Raw genomic sequence first — 20,048 nt, forward strand, 5'->3', positions numbered from 1 at the left:
GTTTACCTACCTTAATCATTCACAGTTTAACCAGTTTGGTAACTTTAGCATATAATTAACAAACAGATATAGTTAATAAAATGTCCTGTATCAGAACTTACATCTTTTTTTTTTTTTTAAGATTTTATTTATTTATTTGACAGAGAGAGACACAGCGAGAGAGGGAACACAAGCAGGGGGAGTGGGAGAGGGAGAAGCAGGCTTCCCGCTGAGCAGGGAGCCCGATGCGGGGCTCGATCCCAGGACTCTGGGATCATGACCTGAACTGAAGGCAGACACTTAACGACTGAGCCACCCAGGCGCCCCAGAACTTATATCTTTAAAAGAAAACTTACGAGCCTTATTTCAAAATGAACAATGGCACCTACACAAAAAGGAAAACAAGAGTTTGGAATCCATTTTTGTTGTTGTTGTTGTTATTTTTGGCTAATTTAATAACCTTAAGAAAGCAATAGGGGAGTACTTTAACATAGAAGAGGATAGGAGACCTTTACTAGAGAAGCAATACTATAGTTTCATAGTTTGTTTTTAATTGAAATAAACCAAAAGAAAAGGTATGAAGTTTTTATAACTTATTGAAATAAAAAGTTTTTGAGATAATCCTGATTGGAAAGTAATGTAATCTATATTCCAACAAGTCCGAGAATGATGGGAGAGATGAGGGGATTTAAAAGCTCCCTGTGCTATACTACCAACGTTATAACATGGAGCTCCAAGGTTGATTTTCCATCCTTAGTCTCCAGAAGGCTCTCCTACTGCTGCACTTCCTTCCCCTGACCATTCATTCCCTGTTATTATTTTGCTTCCTCCCTCCATAATAAGCTCTATGGAGGACAGGCACTGTCCTTATCCATCTCTGAATCCCCTGAAGCACAGCACATTACTGATACTCAATAATGAATCCCATAGAGGGGAACCAAAATTTAAGAACTGGTAACTACTCTCATTCATATATCCGTACTCTAAAATTAACTGTAATAACAAAAATTAAAACTGCATCAGGAACATAGGGGAATGTTAAATGCAGGGCAGGGCTGACCACTGTGAAAGGTCTGGCTACACAAAAAATCATGGCGCATGCAGCTCTAAAAATATCAACCACTTTTTTTTAAATAGGAAAGGTCAATTTCAAGCCTCATGTAATGAAAGAAGAAAACTGCCTGGAATAAAAGAAACATTAAGTGAAGAAGAAATGACAAGATCATTTTGTCTCTGGATTAAGACATTTTAATATACATAATGTATAGTACTTCATATAATTTATTAATGTCATTTTCTATAGGACACTGTAATTAATTCAGTGACATCAATATTGACCTCATACAGACAAAAGATGAAAGCTGGGTTTTCTTGTGTACCATGTACAAAAACACGTGCTAAAGAGTTACCACACAGGACAGGTGTAAGAGATCAACTTTAAGGATGACTCAAGTTTACAGTAGTTGCTTCACACCGTTTCCCCTCAAGACTTCGATGCCACCCCAGTGATCCATGTTTGTGCAAATGTGATCTCCAACTGTCCAACTACCTTCTTTTGCCAGCCCCACTTTTGCCTGTTTTACTGCTGCCGCTGCTAGACTTGCCAGAAGATTTTGAAGAGAAGAGTCTTGTCATGAACTCAGAAACGTCAGGCAATTCATGGTTGGAATTCAGCATATTCATCGACTGTTCCATCTCCTGCAAGAGGACAAAGCACAGTAATAGGAAAGGCACTGGGATCCTTCAAGTCAGCTAACAACTAAGACTTCCATTAAGGAAGGAGAGGAATAGAACAAACAGAAGCTACTGGTTCTCAGCAATGTTCTACCCAACAGCCCTTCAGAAACTATGTTTCATACCTCCTTTATACTACTAAGCATTGTGATCCTTAATTAATGTCCAATAAATCTTGCATTGGGTTTGATCCAGCTTATGTTTTCATAAAGGGTATTTTCTATGATTATATGTGATCATATTCTTGCCATCTTATTTTATGTCTGCTGATTAAAATACTTTCTTACTGTTTTAATGTTTTTTTAAACTCATACTTTCCTTAGATGCATATAAAAAAGAGTATCAGTCTTTAATTATATACTAAGGTTATCAGAAATGTTCGGAAAATAACTACATATTTCCAACACTTCATTCCTAAGGCCTTAGTAGTAAAATCTGTGAATACTATTATGGCCTGAGTGACCTCAATCACAGCATCTAAAGTGAGCAATATATGTTACAAACAAACCACTGGCAGGACCTCATAAGGATTTGGCACTTTTATTTTGAGGTTTTATCCTCTCTCTATTGAGCCAACAATCTATAAAGTACTATTCCACCTTCAATAATATTAGTGTAATATATGCTACATTTGAATTTTACATTAAATTCCAAAAGTGAACTTAAAATTGTATTAGCTCACACATTAAAAAAAATTGCAAATAGTGTATTATCTATCATTTAAAGTTGAACACCACCTGGATATTATTAGGCTTTCTCCCCAAAGGTAGACTTTATACATGGATTCTCGAGGAGAAAGTGCCTTTACAGATATGGCCAGGAAAAGAAACATTATAAGCATAAATCAAAACTGTTAACATGCTCTAATAATCAAGAATTAAATGTATATGGTAAGAGGTCTTGAGACCCTACAAAAATATATCATCAACTCTATTTTTGAATCTCTTCAATTCTGAAGCTCTTGAATAAAGAACTTTTTACACTGCTTACTATGTGCAAATCACTTTGCAAGGAATGAACTTTTTGATCCAATGTGACCTCCAATGTTTCCTTCTATTGATACCACAGAGTTAAGTGGCTTAACAGATACAAGGATTACATAGGATATATACTTTCTGACCAACACTGAAGCAAAAATGTCAAATTTGGCAATGAGACATTCTAAAATATCATAAAGCTGTCTTTAATCATGAAGCTTTTTCTCCTATTCCAGCTTGCAATAAATGCCTTGCCTTCTACAGAACTTAATCACCTACTACCTCAGCAAACATTTTTATTTATTTTATGTGTATCTTATTTTCCCATTTAAAACACACACTCTCTCACACATATACCCACAATCCTCTGATGGCAAGAAGAGGGTTTATAAATCCATGCTATTTCCTACATTTAACTGGATTCTGAGCTTGTTGACAACAGGGATGATATACAATTCATTTTTGTATCCCCAGTATCTATAACCTAGATATCAATTAACAAATGTTCATTCAGCAATGAATAAGGTGTCAATACATCAATGTATTACATACAATGGAAAAACCTGGAACTGAGGAGATACTTGATGGTTTCCAGGTAGTAGAAAAATAATGGTTTAAAAAAATTCTGAAGATTTTATGGAAGCCAATATTTGAAAGAGACAAAGCAGTGGCCCTAAATTTGAAGCATCGTACTTGGCAACTCCCCCTGCCCATTGCCGAACCAGTATGATTTTGTGGTGAAGAGTCTGGAAGCCACTATTCTATTTTTCTCCCTTGGTTATCAGAATTTGTGTGTGTGTGTGTGTGTGTGTGTGTGTGTGTCTCAACACATAAACTAAATGTATACTCTGAAGAGTTTTATAAAATAAAGGTAAATCGTAAAAAGCTATCACTTTGCAAACTATATGGATTGGGACACCATCTCAACTATTTCACAACTGAGGCACAAAAAGAGTCGTACTAAGCAGAGTGTTTTAGCTATATGAAGAGACCCAGGATTTTATTAGGCAGAATCATCTGAATTTATCCGGTCCAGTGGAAACAACTAATTAAATGCCAGGAACATGATACTATGTTAACATAACCTCTGAATGAATTTGGCTTGGGAATTAGGATAAAGCTGAAAAAACCCAAGCCATTCAGCCACAACAGCTGGTTCAGGCATCAGAATATGGTTCAAAAATCCACAGAGGGGCAGTCATCTTACCCGTCTCATGTCAGGATCACTTGTATTGACCACTTTGGGCAGAAGCACAAATATCAATAATGGAAGAACCATCATCATAACCTGTGGAAGAAAAAAAAAAATCCAGAAAATGTTTTTCCCACTTAACAGAAGAATAAAATCTACACTTAACAATCCATGATGAAATTAAAGATTCAAATGTTATACAGGAATAAAACTACCAGCACCACCTCAATTCTACTGACCCAGCCCTGTTGATATAAGGTGCTCCTCAATGTTTGACTACTGTAGAGTATAAGAGCCTTATCTATGTAGGTTTGGACTTTAGAGATACCTCACTTCGTATTTGTGCCACCTATCATTTTGCAGAGTTTACAATTTTATATAACACAGTTTGTTTGTGTTATTCACTTTCTTGAATCTGCAGTCTGGCATTAAGAATGATGATCCTGATGGCCAGCTGGGATCTTTCCAGATGACTTCGTGGTTCTTGCAGGAAATATTATATTGACCCTCTAATTAATATACATCCTCTCGAGCCTGCAACATAGTACTAGGTGATTACTTTAACAGATCAGTTTTGAAAAATACCTTCGAAGCTTCTAGCACCAGGTATGTTTCCATGGAATTTCAGAAATGAGAACATGGAAGATATTTCTTAAAAAGCTTTGGAGTTTCATTGCTGATTTCTCCTATGTACTCTACCCTCCTGCTTCTTTATGCCTGATAGCAGATTCTAGGTACTAGTTATTCCTCTCAAAAAATGTACAATCCCCCAATATTCATGTTTGTGATTTAAATAGCTATCAGCAAGGAATATGATCACCACTTAGAAAATTTCAAGATAATAATTCAACTTCCAGAAGCAGGAAAAAAAGAAGTCAATTTGTTTCTAAAGAATGTATTTTTTTTTTTTTAAGATTTTATTTATTTATTTGACAGAGAGAGGGAACACAAGCAGGGGGAGTGGGAGAGGGAGAAGCAGGACTCCTGAAGAGCAGGGAGCCCAATGCGGGGCTCGATCCCAGGACCCCGGGATCATGACCTGAGCTGAAGGCAGACGCTTAACGACTGAACCACCCAGGAGCCCTAAAGAATGTATTCTATTAGTGTTTTATTATTAGTGGACACCATAACATCAGTTTCATACCAAGTATTTAAATTATCACAGGATAATTTCTCTGTTTACTACACACGTGAAAAAAGGAGAAAAACACTTAGTCAAGCCATCAATAGAGGCTGATCAATAAATGATGGCACATCCATCAGTGAACTAATATGCAGGTAGTATGAAGGATGAGACCGCTAACTCCACATGTGACTTACCACATACTCTTATTCCATTTGCATTTTAAAACATTTCATCATAAGTACTTATCCCATTTCTGTTGCACATTTCATTGTCAAATCAACCATGCAATTCTCACTACATTCTTTTCATTATTATTCCCAAAGCTACTATTTTCCTGAAATCAGTAAACTATTTGCAATTATCCTTTCATCTAACAATCTGACCTCCTTTCTTCCTCACTGGGGTTAGACATTTTCGACTACCTGGAATCAAATTAGAGATTAGTAAAGATACTTAATTGTAGCATGATACATACCATTGGGTTCATTAGAAAGTCTGTCCAGCCCCATGATTCCCTTTTAATAAAGTAAGAAGGTGGGCCTGAAGATTTCATTTGGAGAGGATACGGCAGTCTGACCACTTCTGATGTTTTGATGTAATTCACGTATCTTGCTCTGATAAAGCCAGATAAAAAAAGCATCACTAGTTTTATCAAAAACATTACTAGTTAAAAGAATTACTCATAATTTTTAGCAATACCTTTAGCTTTTTCCAAAATCCTTTGGCATCTAAACTTTTGATCTTAAAAATCTGATCCAAGTAGCCTTATCTATATTTCTAAGGTATTTAGCAACATGTAGAAAAAAGAACACTAGACTTGAAATCAAGAGACCTAATTTCTAGCTGTGGCTCTGTCACTACGTAGGCCTGTGGGATTAGACACGTTCTTCTCTGGTTATATGAAAAGTTCTTTTAGAATTCCTCTAGCTCTAAAACTCTTTCATTATATTTAATAATAAATTAATTTTGTTACAAATATACAAAAATGCTGGATTTTACTTCGATTGTCGGCATTAATAAACACACCCAATTTTCAAGTCTATTTTGCAGGAAAAAGTCCTGCAACAGTGCCATAGGTAACACTACATCTTCACCAGAGATGCCACTAATTTTAATTAAAACGCTCACCCCTATTCACACATGTTCCAGTTTACTTTTTGAAAACTGCCTCCCCACTGCTCACTCATTTCCTTTCAGAACTTCTGTTTGACACCTGTTCAACCTTTTCATTCTCTACTCAGGCATCTTGTTAAATTCTTTCACAGTGTCCATTCCGTTATGTGTACTGGATTCTGGGTAAGTTTTTTTTGATCCATCTTCCAGTTCATCAAACCTCTGTTCAGTTGCTTAACACATGCATTGAGTTATGTATTCCAAAACCTATATTTATTGGAGAAGTTCTATTTTATTCTTCTTTCATATATCTATGGTCTATTTTTGTAGTATCTTACTCTTACAGCAATAAATCTTTTGTTTTAGCATTTTAAATATACTTTAAACTATTTCATAGTCCATATCCAATAATTTTATTATCTAAGGTTCTTAGAGCTCTAATGCATCTGCTGATTCAATGTACATTGTTTTCTTGGGTATTTGGTAAGTTACGTACTTTATTTATGTATGGGCCTGGACAGAGAGTATCTCCCTGCAGAGAGGTTATGCATTTGTCTCCACCAGGAGTCCAGGATTATGACCAGGGATGATCTTATTAATTGCATGGCTTGAAAGTTTCTGGATTATACAGGAAGTAATAAATTCACACCCCAAATTTCAATGAGGGTAGGACAGCGACTATTAAATTTCAGGAGAGATTTTTCCCTCCAAAAGGCCAGGGCCAGATTGGGAGCCTAATCTTTTGGATTTTAGTGCCAAGGGTCAGAGGGGGAATCAAGTCTTAGATCTAATTCTGGCTCAAAGCAAGCCTAAGGCTTACCTCTTACCTACATACTGCTAATAAAATCTAAGCTTTTTCTTTTTCTTTTTTTTTAAGTAGGCTCCACGAACTTAGATCAAGACCTGAGCTAAGATCAAGAGTCAGATGCTTAACTGACTGAGCCACCCAGGTGCCCCAAATCTAAGCATTTTGGTGAGAATATCAAAACCCCCAGGAGGGAAAGTGGTTTATAGTTTGTCCCCCAAGGATTTCCCTTACTCCTCTGGGAGCTATACATTTAAAAGGAAATGTTTGTCATATGACCAAGCATGCTTAGAAAATATTGGTCAAGAATAATTAGGATCTTATATGAATCCCCATCTGCTCTCTATTCTGTCCCACCCACAATTATTAAAATGATAACGGCCTTGTTTTTTACCTATGCTTCAGGCATCCAATCATCAGGAATGGAACTGAGAATATGAATCCCACTGCTGCAAACAGGCTAAATGCTAAAGCAGGAAGTACTCTTTACCCAAAGCAAAAAAGCTTTATATAGAGAAAAATATTTCCACTTGCTTACTCAAAATTTAGAGCAAAAGTAAATAAAAATAAATTATAGTTTCTAATAGACAAGTATCTCCTTTTAACAACTCTCATTTCCTCCAGTATTTAGTGTTTTTGATATTTATTTATGTATTTATTTATTTATTTTTAAAGATTTTATTTATTTGACAGAGAGAGAGAGAGAGAGAGAGATCACAAGTAGGCAGACAGGTAGGCAGAGCGAGAGAGAGAAGCAGGCTCCCTGCTCAGCAGGGAGCCCCTTGCGGGGCTTGATCCCAGGATGCTGGGATCGTGACCTAAGCTAAAGCAGACACTTAACTGACTGAGCCACCCAGGCGCCCCGTGTTTTTGATATTTAAAAAAAACCTGTTAAATGTGTATATAATGTATAGTGTAATCTACACACCCACCCATCTCCAAGCTTACAACTCTAAAATATATAAAAAGTCATTAAGTCCTTTAAAATTTTACATAGTATAGGATTTTACCTATATATTTTCTTATAAATCTTTATGCCTCTAAAAAGGAGAAATTTGATACCTAATGAGGTTCATCTACTTTGAAAAAATCCATTTATTCTATCAAAGAATATTTATAAACATATTTACAAGACATTACCTTCAATTCAAGCTTTACCCTTGCTCTAAATAGCTAACAGCAAGAAATATGATTAGAATTTGGACAAACTAGACTATTCTAAGACAACAATTTAACTTCAAAAATTGGGAGGGGGAGTAATTTGTTTTTAAAGTTTATTTTTAGTGGCATCATTATATTAGGTTTGTTTTCTTTTTAATTTAATTTTATTATGTTAGTCACCATACATCATTAGTTTTTGACGTAGTGATCCACGATTCATTGTTTTCGTATTAGTTTCATGATAATATCAAGAATTTAAATTATAATCATCTCTGTTCACTACACATGTTAAAAGAGGAGAAAGAAAACCCTACCTGTCCATCAGTAAGCACTGGCATCAATGGACTAATATGCAGCTGCTATAAAGAATGAGACAGCTCTATGTGTGACTTACTCTATGTGAATTATAGCATATTTACATATTGTACTTTTATCACTTTCAATGTCCAAAAACAAAAGGCAAAGAAAGAAGAAAAACATTTTAGGCGCAAACACTAACTCAAATGTAAATATTATGGTACCAACTGAACATATCTCTTATGTCAGCTCAAGTTGGGGTCTCTACAAATCAACCTAAATATTCTCAGCACATACCAAAAAGGTGAGTAATAAAACAGAGCTCCTCAAATCCCAAAATTATTTTTGCCTTTGCAAGACCTATGCTTTATTACTGTAACATGGAGTTATTTTGTGATAGCTCAAAGAAGAGACATTACCATTCAAAATTCTTTCATATTTGTCACCATACTTCAAAAAAGCTAGAAAAAAATAAATAAATAAAATTGTTTCATATACTTCCTGGTCAGATTAGACCAAAGAGAATACTACTAGTATGGGACAATAAAAAAAGTAAGTAAGTAAATAAACTGGGGAATAACAGAAGGAGTAACTGTGGACATCTACACAACAGATTCCAACTTCAAATGGATTTGTGGTATTCTGTATTCACAGACTGAATTAGTCCAGCATTCTTTTCACCTCAATTTCAAAGCATATGTTCATCTACTTAAAAATTATACTGTGCTTTTTTCTTTTCTTATCATGATCCTCACTTTGAGATGAACTACACAATGTAATCTATTGTTTGCCCCAAAAATACTAAATTTCCATTGTACACTAAATATTTCAGAAAGGAAGAACTGTAGAAATTTCTAGGTCAATACAACTATTAAATAGGTATTAAGAGGTATTATCAAAATATCCCAGTGAAAAACAGGTGGTGAATAATATTTCCAATTTAGAAAGGTTAAATTATTTCCCACTCTACGGGCGCCTGGGTGGCTCAGTTGGTTAAGCAACTGCCTTCGGCTCAGGTCGTGATCCTGGAGTCCTGGGATCGAGTCCCGCATCGGGCTCCTGGCTCAGCGGGGAGCCTGCTTCTCCCTCTGACCCTATCCCCTCTCATGCTGTTTCTCGCTCTCTCTCTCAAATAAATAAATAAATAAAAATCTTAAAAAAAAAAAAAAAATTATTTCCCACTCTAATAATCATATTTCCTTTTTTTTAGGATCTTTTTTTTAAGATTTATTTGTCAGAGAGAAAGAGAAAGAGATCATGACCTGAGCCGAAGACAGACACTTAACATATTGAGCCACCCAGGCACCCCAATAATGTTTCAATTATAACTTCCACAGGGCTTTTGCCCTCATAGTAGGTAATCTTGCCTCTTCTCTATTATAATCATATTATATTGATTATATATAATCATAAAATCGTATTAGAGCTTTAAGATAAATTTTAAGGCAGAGCAGGAGGAAGTTCAACTCTGCAATATTACCAATGCTCATATTAAAATAAGGATATTTTGGGGGGGCAGAGGGGAAAAATTTTTTAAATTAGGATATTTTTATAAAAAATAAAAATAAAAAAAGGATATTTTATGGGATACCTAGTTTAAATGAGAAACTTTTCAACCCTAACTATAAATTCTAAAAGGAATATAAGAGGTATTCAGTAGACTCGCCTTTTGTAAAAACTAAATCAGGTGCCCTTACCTCATTTTTCCTTTTGAAGTGATATCTACTCGGACAGGATCAAATCTGTAAGCTGGAGATATAACTTCCACTACATAAGATCCAGAAGGTATATCATGAACCACAAAACTCCCATCTGTCCTGGAAGAATGAAAATCATATTTAGACACTTCTGATCAACAGCCTGCTTTTTTCTTATGTTCTAAATCATCTGTTAACTCCCAAATCAACCACCCCCCCATCGAATGACACAGAAATTAACAACAACAAAAAGTCCCCAAACTGACAAGAATTGTCCTCACACTTCAGCTTCCATAATCACACAGAAACTGTTCTGAAAATACCCCAGAGAACTCCACAGGAGCAGGGAATCCTGACATAGAAAGTACTTCTAATTCCTTTATGGGATAGTTGGTGACAGGAGCACAGTTTCAATTCTGAAGCCATGTCTTCATTCAAGAGAAATTATCAATATACATTATTACTACATTAAGGTTCCAGTTTTGCCAATTCCCTGCAACAATAACTTAATTAAAAACAAATGGCTTTTTTCCTAGTTTTTGCTTGCATTTTGTTCTTTCTTTCTAACAAGGTCAGCAAGTACCATTTGTTCCACTTGTTACAAATAGTTCCCATTTACTTGGGTTACTTTTGTTTGGATATATATAAGTTTAACAGGTTTATGTAGTCAAAACTATCTGCCTTTTCCATACTGATTTCTTCTAAACCTTCTAGGCTTAGAAAACCATCCCACCAAGAGCGGATAACTTCAGGTTCACAGATCAAAATCAATTTGTTTTGATAATGAAAAACTGACATCTGAGGAAAAAGAAGATTCTGTTTCAGGAAAACAAATGATCCTAAAAGGATCTTCTTTGTCAGAGAAGTCCCTGGATCATAATACATTAAATAATGCTTCTTAAATCATTGGGCTCTTTCAGAGCAGCTGGGTGGCTCAGTTGGTTAAGCGTCTGCCTTCAGCTCAGGTCATGATCCCAGGTCCTGGGATCGTGTCCCAGGTCAGGCTCTCTGCTCGGCGGGGAGTCTGCTTGTCCCTCACACTCTCCTCTGTGCTTATTCGCTCTCTCAAATAAATAAATAAAATCTTTAAAAAAAATCATTAGGTTCTTTCACAGCTAAAGGAATAATTGATTCTGCCACACCCACAATATTTACTAAAAAATAACAGGAAAAGATATTCCTTGCTCCTTCAAAGTACACACTGAACTAAAACAGAATTGAAATGTAAACATCAAGTTAACTTATTCCTGGGCTGGATGTCTTCACTGGCCCTTCACACCCACTCACCACCCTTCAACTCTTTGTAGACTGGAGGAAGGAAAGAAAATGAGCTTAGTGTCCCCCAGCTCTCTCCCTGAGAGGCCACCTCTGACTTGCTGTGTCAAGGGACATTGCTCCTCTCAAGGCAGTCCTTTCTTCCCCTCTAGGTCCCAGTAACCTTTACCTCCCCTACTTCCTTCAGGCTTAGAGGTAATAGTAGCCTTGAGGTTGTAAGCTCTAGAGTACTGTACAATCTGGTTGTTTCCCTACACCATGACTACAATGTTTAATCCTTTCATTAGACTTTCCTTGAATTATTCTAATTTGGGTGTCTTCTGCTTCTTGATGGGACCCTCAGTGAACAAATTTCAAAACTTTTCTAGATCCAGAAAAAGAAAGAATTAAACTAATGACTGTGGACTACAAGTAACAGCAGAAGTAACTACCCAAAGGAAAAAGCAAATCTATTTTTCACCATAAGGTAAATATTTTATTTTAGAAAGATAACATATAAATTTTATAATGAAATTTTAAAACTTGGCTTTAAAAATGTACTCTGTAAACTTTGTTGGATCTTGATTTGAAAGAATTACATAAAGCATTTTTGAGATAAATGAACTGGGTATTAGATGAAGTTGTAGCATTATTACTTGTTTTATTAAATCAATAATGGTATTGTGGGGGTTTTTTAAGCCCTTACCTTTTAGAGACACATAATAATGCTTTTTCAAGGGAAATTATATTTAGGGTCATATTTAAATATTCTAGAAAAAAAATAAATGCTGTACAGAGGAGACTCAAACAGAACAGTAGATTGTGATGTGATGGGTACCCAAGTATTCACTATTGTTTATTTTAGTGTATGTCTGCAATTTTCCATAATAAAAAGTTCCCAAAAAAGGATAGTGCATAATCTTCTACATGAAAAAATTGAAAAATACCTAAATGTCCCCAAACAGAAGACTGGTTAAATAAATTATGCTTATATATACACAGTGATGAGGGCAAGAAGTGGCATGAAGCATCCTCAGTCAAAACTGCCCTCATTTCTATTAGCCAAGACCCAAGCCACCTCCAACAAGATGAACTGTAAGTCAAAACTGCATGCCAGTTATGCATAACAAGTACAAGACAATATACTATCCCTCTTCCAACAAGTTTCCTACCATAAGCTCCTCATATTAATTCTTAACCTTTCTACAAACAAATGGAAGAACAGGAAATGGTGTCAGAAACTGCTCACAAAATATTAACTGGAAAAAAAAAAACAGATTACAAAGTATTATATATTGTATTCTACTATTAAAAACAGGTCATATGATTACAAAAAGGCTGTAAAAATACAATAAAATGTTGTCTTGTTATCCCTAATTTCTTATTTACGTTTTCTTCAATAAACATATTACTTATACATTACTTTAAAATAAAAATAAATGCTTTTTAAAAGAATTGAATACTGCAGAAAAGAGAAGCCAAATGGTCAATTTAGGCTAATTTCCCAAGGTCTGAGAGTTTTTTCATTAAAACATCATTACTTGGGGCAAACCCTAAAGAATGCCCTAACGCCAGATTTGTAAAGACAAATAGTATTAAAAGACTAGCGTCTCATCATTATCTATTAATCTGAGATTCAAATTCTCATTCAACAGCACCTGGATGATCTGAATACTTGCAAATCTGATTTAGAAGTAAACATCCAAATTTAAGATGTCTGGGTTTCAAATACCACTTGCTGGTATACAAACCTATCAGAGAAACACTTTCTTTCCTAAATATTTTCTTTCAGTTCACAGTTTCACCTCCCCAGTAGCCACTGAAAGACTTAAAACATCACATTTGTGCCTAAACATCTGAAAAGCAGGCTGCTGCAAAACTGGAGTGCTAATAAATTCACCACATTCTTTAATATAGACTGAAATCCCATTTTTGCTAATAACTAGAAAAGACAGAAGCATGTAAGCAAATGTGGAGAAACCCCAGTCTCACATAAACGGTACTAAGTGTGATGTTGCAAATCCCTCGATGAATTCAACTGTAAAAAAGAACAATAATCCCAACTCCAGGCAAAAAAAAAAAAAAAAAAAAAAAAAAAAGGTGCTTTGATTAGGGACTTCAGGGCCCATTAATTTGAGAAGCAGCAACATTAGCCTCCCAGTCTATGCCATCATAGAAGTCCTTTGGGTTTTAAGAATTCCCACTTGCTTAGCATCTTTTTACACAACATCAAGCTGCCAAAAGACTGGAATGAATGCAAAAAGTGGCCAGATTCTAGAGAAACCAAATGAGATGCAAAGGAAAGAATTCAGCATAAAACAAATGAGGGGTCCACCTGTCTCCAGGGTCCAGGAGGGGTCGACCCCTACAAGGCAAAAATGGAGTTGAAGAAAACGGATCCCACTGCTCCGGCCCTGGGGCAAGCACCTGCCGCTCTCATTTCTGAGGTACAGGGAATGGGTGATGGGGAGAAAAGGGGAAAGCGTCGGGCTGCTTCCCAAGGTCTCCCGGCAAAGACCGCTATTGGAGCCCACCCTTTCACCCTCCGACAGCGACGTCGTCAGCTCTTGACACTTGGCTCTCCTATGGGGAATTCCCTTCCGGCTTCCACGCCAACCGCTTTCCCGCTGCCCGTAAGATGCTCACTTAAGGAATCCGACATGCTCTTCTCCGTCTACCAGCACTCGGGCCGCCGAGATCCAGTCCTGGGGCTTCACTCCTGGAACAACCGCACGTCCCTCAATCTTGAAGCGATCTCCTATGCCGACCCCAATCCCGCCTGACCCATCGGCAGTAGTCCCAGGCAGCTCCGAGCTCTGGGCATCCCCTGATAGCAACAGCAGAAGGACGGAAAAGAAGCCCCAAAGAGCGGCCGCCATGACAGCAGCTCTCAGCGGCCAGGCCGGCAACCCCGGAAGCCCTCCCAGCCTCCTAGTTGTCGTCGGCGCCGCCGCCGGCCGATGTCGTCATCACTACGCGCCGTGCGAGGCGGAAATGAGGCAAAGTACTGCTGCGAGCTCCCGGCGCTCGGGATTGGAAGGCGGTCTGAGGAAAGTGTCAAGTGCCTCTGAAGGGGGCCGCCCCAAAACGAAAGTGGTGAGGTGTGTGTTGCTGTGCCAGCCGGGATCGCGCCTGAGTAAAAGACCTGGAGACTGAAAGCAACGCTGATCTGAAGTAGTATCTGCAAATGAGGCTCCGGCTTCAGGAGAAACGGGTCCAGAAGAGAGCGTTTAAAAAAGTTTTAGAGATTCCCCAAGACGTATGAGATGAAAAGACTCCCATTTGTGTGTTTAAAGGAGATAATGTCTCTGTATAGAAAAGAGCTGGAAAGATACATAAACTATTTACTAAGGGTTGCCTCTGGTGAAAAGGGAAAGAGTTGAGGGACATTTATCTGGTACTACACCATTTGTTCTGTTTTGAATGCTTTACCGTGAACACAACGTTAGGGATGGGAGGACCTGCCAATATTGATTATGGGGACTAAGCCAAGATTTCAGAGATCATCTCCAGTCTTTTCATTTTCTTGATAGAAAGGGAAGTGACTTGCCCAAGGTTTCTGTTGGCTATAAACGTTGTCCTCTCGGAACAAATCTCTGATTACAAATCTCTATTGAAGATTATCGAGGGAAATGCCCTGTGAACTCTTAGACTTAGCCTCCCAAAGAAAAATAACAAAAAAAGGGATACAAGAGCCAAGTCCTCTGAGCCTCTGGCAAGGGGTAGAGACGCAGCACCTGGGGCCACACCATACTCTATATTCTGAGCATCAGCAACGGTCGGGTAGAGGTACTTTCTCTCTGAAGGTAGCCATTTCTTCACAGTTGATAGCAGAGCAACTGTAAAAAGATTATCATGTGCTACAACCTTACCCAGTACCACCACCCGTCAAAACTACACTAAACTATGAAATAAACTTTCACTTTTCTAAAATGATACAAAATTTACGAATATGCTGAAATAAAAATAGCTTCATCCCTAAATATTCTTATATTCTTTTACATATTCTTGGTGATCCTGCCTTATTGGTGTCTTAGACACATGTTCAATTTGATTAGGAGGTAATCAGTGTTGGTCTTAATACTGTATGTATGAGCTGGGGAATTTACTTTTTTATAGGGGCCAGAGTGGAAGAGGACCACCAGCAAACAGCAACTGAGCTCTGCATCCCCATTTCTGCCTTTCTCTTTGTTCCCCTACCTTATTGTCACTCTAATACCAACAAATCTAATGACCTGAACCCCTCAAATGCCAGCTTATACCTCCACAGGCATAGATGGAGTAGAGAAATCTAATTAATGTTTTCTGGTAGTGTGAAATACTATTATCCCTGGTGTTTTCTAGGAAGTGCATAGGTATTCAACTCTAAATTATGCAAGAGTTATTCCATAATGTATCCCTTGGACTCATGCCTTATAAAAGAAACTATAATTATAATGAAATATTTTAGAAAGATTGTATACTGGACTTGATCTGTTTGCTCAGTCACATCCACTCTACCCTTCACTCTCTTTTGTGTCTTAGAAGGCTGGATCTTGAAGGATTGCAAAAACTTGGTTCCTTTGACTTCTGGGTGGTTGTAATTGGGTTCAGCCAATAGGAGGTGTATGGAGGACACCTCATTCAGTTTCCCTTACTTCTGCCCATACTTGCAAGAAAGTTTAATGAAGGGATAATTTACAATAACCCCTTCAAGTCTTTCATCTATTTCCTGCCAAGATTTTGACCCATATAGATTTCAAGCAGACCTACTAACCTTAATTATGGAAAATACTGTTAAAGTGAGAGGTGATCTGTTTATTATCCAGGGCCTTTGATTTTTCTCTCTTCCTTTTTTGCTGCCTGGCTCTTGGCTTCTTCATATCATGGCCACAAGGGGGTGAACAAGGATAGGGACAGAGACAACACTCAAAAACCACACAAGGCATTTTTATAAATGTTGGATTGTACCAACAGAGGTTGAGTCTGGGTTTTACAGGTAGTATTTATTTTCTGCTTTAAAAAGGTGTTAACGTTTCTGATTTTTTGCAATATTTTTATAATATAAATGTTTTATCAATATAAATTGCAGAAATATAAAGCTATTTTTAAAATAAAGAGAGAAGCTAACATTGCTAAAAATATATAATAGAATTTACTTTGAGTTCTTATAATTTGAATAAGCCAAAAAATGGTTGTCATCCTTATTGATTTTTCATGAGCATCTTTGATGATGATTTTGGTCTTTTCCTCCCTGTCAGTAATTTGCTTGTCAGCATCTTTCAGTGTTAAGCTGTTTTTCAAACAATTCTTCATAATTGTTACAGAAGAGGTAGTAAGTTCCAAGGAGTGACTCCAAAGTAATGAGGATTATATCCTTCGCTACTTCTCTTACATTGAAGTCAGTGGGTTTGTTTTTTAAAAGTAGAATAATATAGCAGAATGCTTGGGAAACTTCAGCTGTGCCAATCCCCAAACACCCTGCTATCTGCTTTAAGTGATTTTTGCCCTCTGAGTTCTCAAACCTCATTTACTTCAAGTAGATTAGGCAATCTTTTTCACTCAGGTAAACTGGAGCCAATTTCCTTAATATCTTAAAATGCCCATCATCCACTAGGTTGAAATCCTAACTCTTAAAGTGGTGGTATTAAGAGGTGGGGTATTTGGGAGGTGGTTAGGTCATGAGGGGAGAACCATCATGAATGGGATTAGCGTACTTATAAGAGACCCCACAGAGATCTCTAGCGCCTTTTACTATGCGAGGACACAACAAGGAGATGGCCGTCTATGAACCAGGAAGCAAGTCCACACCAGAGTGAGACCATGCTGGTGCCTTGATCGTGGACTTCATAGTCTCCAGAATTGTAAGAAATTTCTGTTGAGTATAGGCTATCCAGTCTGTGGTATTTTGTTAATAGCAGACCAGATGGATTAAGACAACTATTGATGTTGAGTATCTTTTCATGTGCTTATTAGCCATTTACATTTCTTCTTAGGAGAAATGTCTATTCAGGTTCTTTGCCCATTTTTTAAGATAGTTTTGTTGTTGTTGAGTTATAGGACTTTTCATATATTCTGAATATTAACTCCTTTTTGGATATATGGTTTACAAATATTTTCTCCCACTGTGTGGGCTGTCTTTTTCACTCTGTTGATGTACAAAAGTTTTTTTTTTAATTTTTATGTAGTACAGACATATATACATCAATGGAATAGAATTGAGAGTACAGAAGCAAACCCTCACATTTACATTCAAATTATTTTTGACAAGGGTACCAAGATAACTCAATGGGGGAAAGAATAACCCTTTAAACGAATGGTGCTGGGACAACTGGATATCCACATGCAAAATAATGAATTTGGACCCCTACCATATGCCATGTAGGAAAACTAACTCAAAATGGATCAAAGACTTAAAGATAAGAACTAAAACTATAAAAGTCTTAGAAGAAAACATAGACATAAATCTTCAAGACCTTGGGTTTGGCAATGGCTTTTTAGGTATGACACCAAAAGCACAAATAGCCAAAGAAGAAATAGGTTATTTGGATATCATAAAAATTAAAAACTTTCGTGTTTCATAGGACACCAACAAGAAAGTAGAAAGACAATCCAAATAATGGGAGAAACATTTTGAAATTATATATGTGATAAGGGACTTGTATCTAGAATATAAAAAGAAGTCTTACAACTAACAATAAAAAGACAAATAATCCAATTTAAAAATGGGCAAAGGATCTAAACAGACATTTCTCCAAAGAAGAAATACACATAGTCAATAAGCACATGAAAAGATGCTCAGCGCCAGTAGCCATCAGGGAAATGCAAGTCAAAATCACAATGTGATGTACGTAAACAGTAGGACAGCTATAATAAAAAAGTTAGATAATAACACACATTGGTAAGAATGTAGAGAAGTTGAAACTTTTATATATTGCTGATAGGAATATAAAGTAGAGTAGCTGCTTTGAAAATAGTCTGCCAGTTCCTTGAAATGTTAAACAGAGTTGCCATATGACCCAGCAATTCCACTCCTAAGTATGTACCCAATAGGTACGAGAACATATGTCTACACAAAAACCTGTACATGAGTATTCATAGCACCATAATTTATAATAGTCAAAAAGTGGAAATAACTCAAAGTCCATCTACTGATGAGTGGATAAACAAAATGTGGTATATCCATACAATGAAATATTATTTGGCTATAAAAAGGAATGAAGTACTGATACATGCTCTAATATGAATGAACTTTGAAAACATTATGTTAAGAAAAAGAAACCAGCCAAAAAGGACCACAGATTGTATGATTTCACTTATATAAAATGTCCACAGTAGGTAAATCCATAAAGAGAAAGCAGACTAATGCCAGGATCTGGGGGAAGTGAGGAAATTGATTGCTAATATATACGAGGTTTCATTTTGAGGTGGCGAAAATGTTTTTAAATTGATTGTAGTGATGGTTTCAGAGCTCTGTGAATACACTAAAAGCTTTAAATGGATGAATTGTATGGAATGTAACATATCTCAATAAAGCTGTTAAAATTTTTGATGTAGTACAATTTGTCTATTTTTACTTTTTTCCTCTGCTTTTGGTGTCATATCTAAGCAATTATTGCCTAATCCAAAGTTATGAAGCTTTTCTCCTACATTTTCTTCTAAGTTTTATAGTTTTCTTGCTGTCTTTTTACGACCACCTTTTCCACACTTGTTGGAAGATTCCTCTGCTTCTTGTGGAATCTGAACTACTCATTTTTTGATGGGTAGAGGTGGTGTTGACCAAGGATTTCTCTCTCTCTTTTTTTCCCCCCCAATCATGTCACTTTGGGAGAATTCCTCCCTATTAGAATGCAGAATAGTTCCTAGGTATAGATTCTTCTAAAACTGACAGTGCCTTTCAATTTTCTCATGCATACATATCACCTGAGGATTTTGTAAAAAACAAAAACAAAAACAAACAAACCCAAAAACACATTCTGATTAAGAAGCTCTGGGTAGGGCCTAAGGTTCTGCATTTCTGACAAACTCCTTTATGCTGCTAGACCATGGACTATATTTTGAGTAGGAACGTTGTGGGGGAGAGCTGTAATCAATAAAAGTGGTCCTCCAGTCATAGATAGGCTCTGAGTATCCTCCAGTCCAGATGCTAAAATTCAAGTTCTTTCTTATGATTACATGATAAACAGTTCCATAGAGTTTCATATAACACTAAATGCTATATTTTATGTTATTAAGAGCCATTAAAATTTGGCATCCACGGGCTACATTAACAGAGTACTAGAGTTTACCACAGGGCCTTATGATTTGGGGAGGTCCTAGGCACTTTTGCCTCTGTTGACCCCTTCTTCCATAAAAAAAAAAAAAATTAAAATTTTATTTTATAACTGCACTGGTATAAAGACAAATATAATTCAGGCAGATTCATTATTATTTATTTTCTTCTTATTTTAAAAGAAACTAAGGTATTTTTGTGGGCTCCCTAAAAGTCTCCTGGGCCCTAGGCATTGTGCCTACCGTGCTTAATACATAAGTTGGCATTGGTTTGCCAAAGCTAAATCAGAATTCCATGAGGAATGCTGGCAGTCATACAATACTTGGCAGGCTGCTGAGCTCCTACAATTAATGAGCAGTCAGATAGTTAGAATTCCTACAATTTTCAGGCAGGATGCTGTCTGAAACACTGCATCAGCAGGTTTATGAGTTGGTCATAATTTTCAATTGCTGCTCTTCTTGC

The 20,048-nt window shown here is 36.7% G+C and overlaps 1 protein-coding gene across 1 annotated transcript; it reads right to left on the bottom strand.

Annotated features, from left to right (window-relative positions):
• Positions 1 to 1,204: 1,204 nt before the first annotated feature.
• On the bottom strand, positions 1,205 to 14,283 carry EMC7 (ER membrane protein complex subunit 7). The gene is made up of 5 exons (XM_036082589.2): positions 13,982 to 14,283; positions 10,082 to 10,201; positions 5,484 to 5,622; positions 3,898 to 3,978; positions 1,205 to 1,677 (listed from the first exon to the last, which is right to left on the bottom strand). Exons 1-5 carry the CDS (start codon positions 14,212 to 14,214, stop codon positions 1,525 to 1,527), a joined length of 726 nt encoding a protein of 241 aa, XP_035938482.1. The 5' UTR covers positions 14,215 to 14,283; the 3' UTR covers positions 1,205 to 1,524.
• Between the last annotated feature and the right edge of the window lie 5,765 nt (positions 14,284 to 20,048).

The sequence above is a fragment of the Halichoerus grypus genome, chromosome 8 (genome assembly GCF_964656455.1).
Source record: "Halichoerus grypus chromosome 8, mHalGry1.hap1.1, whole genome shotgun sequence".
NCBI classification, from domain to species: domain Eukaryota; kingdom Metazoa; phylum Chordata; class Mammalia; order Carnivora; family Phocidae; genus Halichoerus; species Halichoerus grypus.

Coding starts and splice junctions, on each gene's coding strand:
- EMC7 (XM_036082589.2), bottom strand. CDS start 14,214: ATGGCGGCCGCTCTTTGGGGCTTCTTTTCCGTCCTTCTGCTGTTGCTA. Junction 5,623..10,081: donor ACTTCAAAAGGAAAAATGAG/GTAAGGGCACCT, acceptor TGGCTTTATCAG/AGCAAGATACGTGAATTACA. Junction 1,678..3,897: donor GTGATCCTGACATGAGACGG/GTAAGATGACTG, acceptor GTCCTCTTGCAG/GAGATGGAACAGTCGATGAA.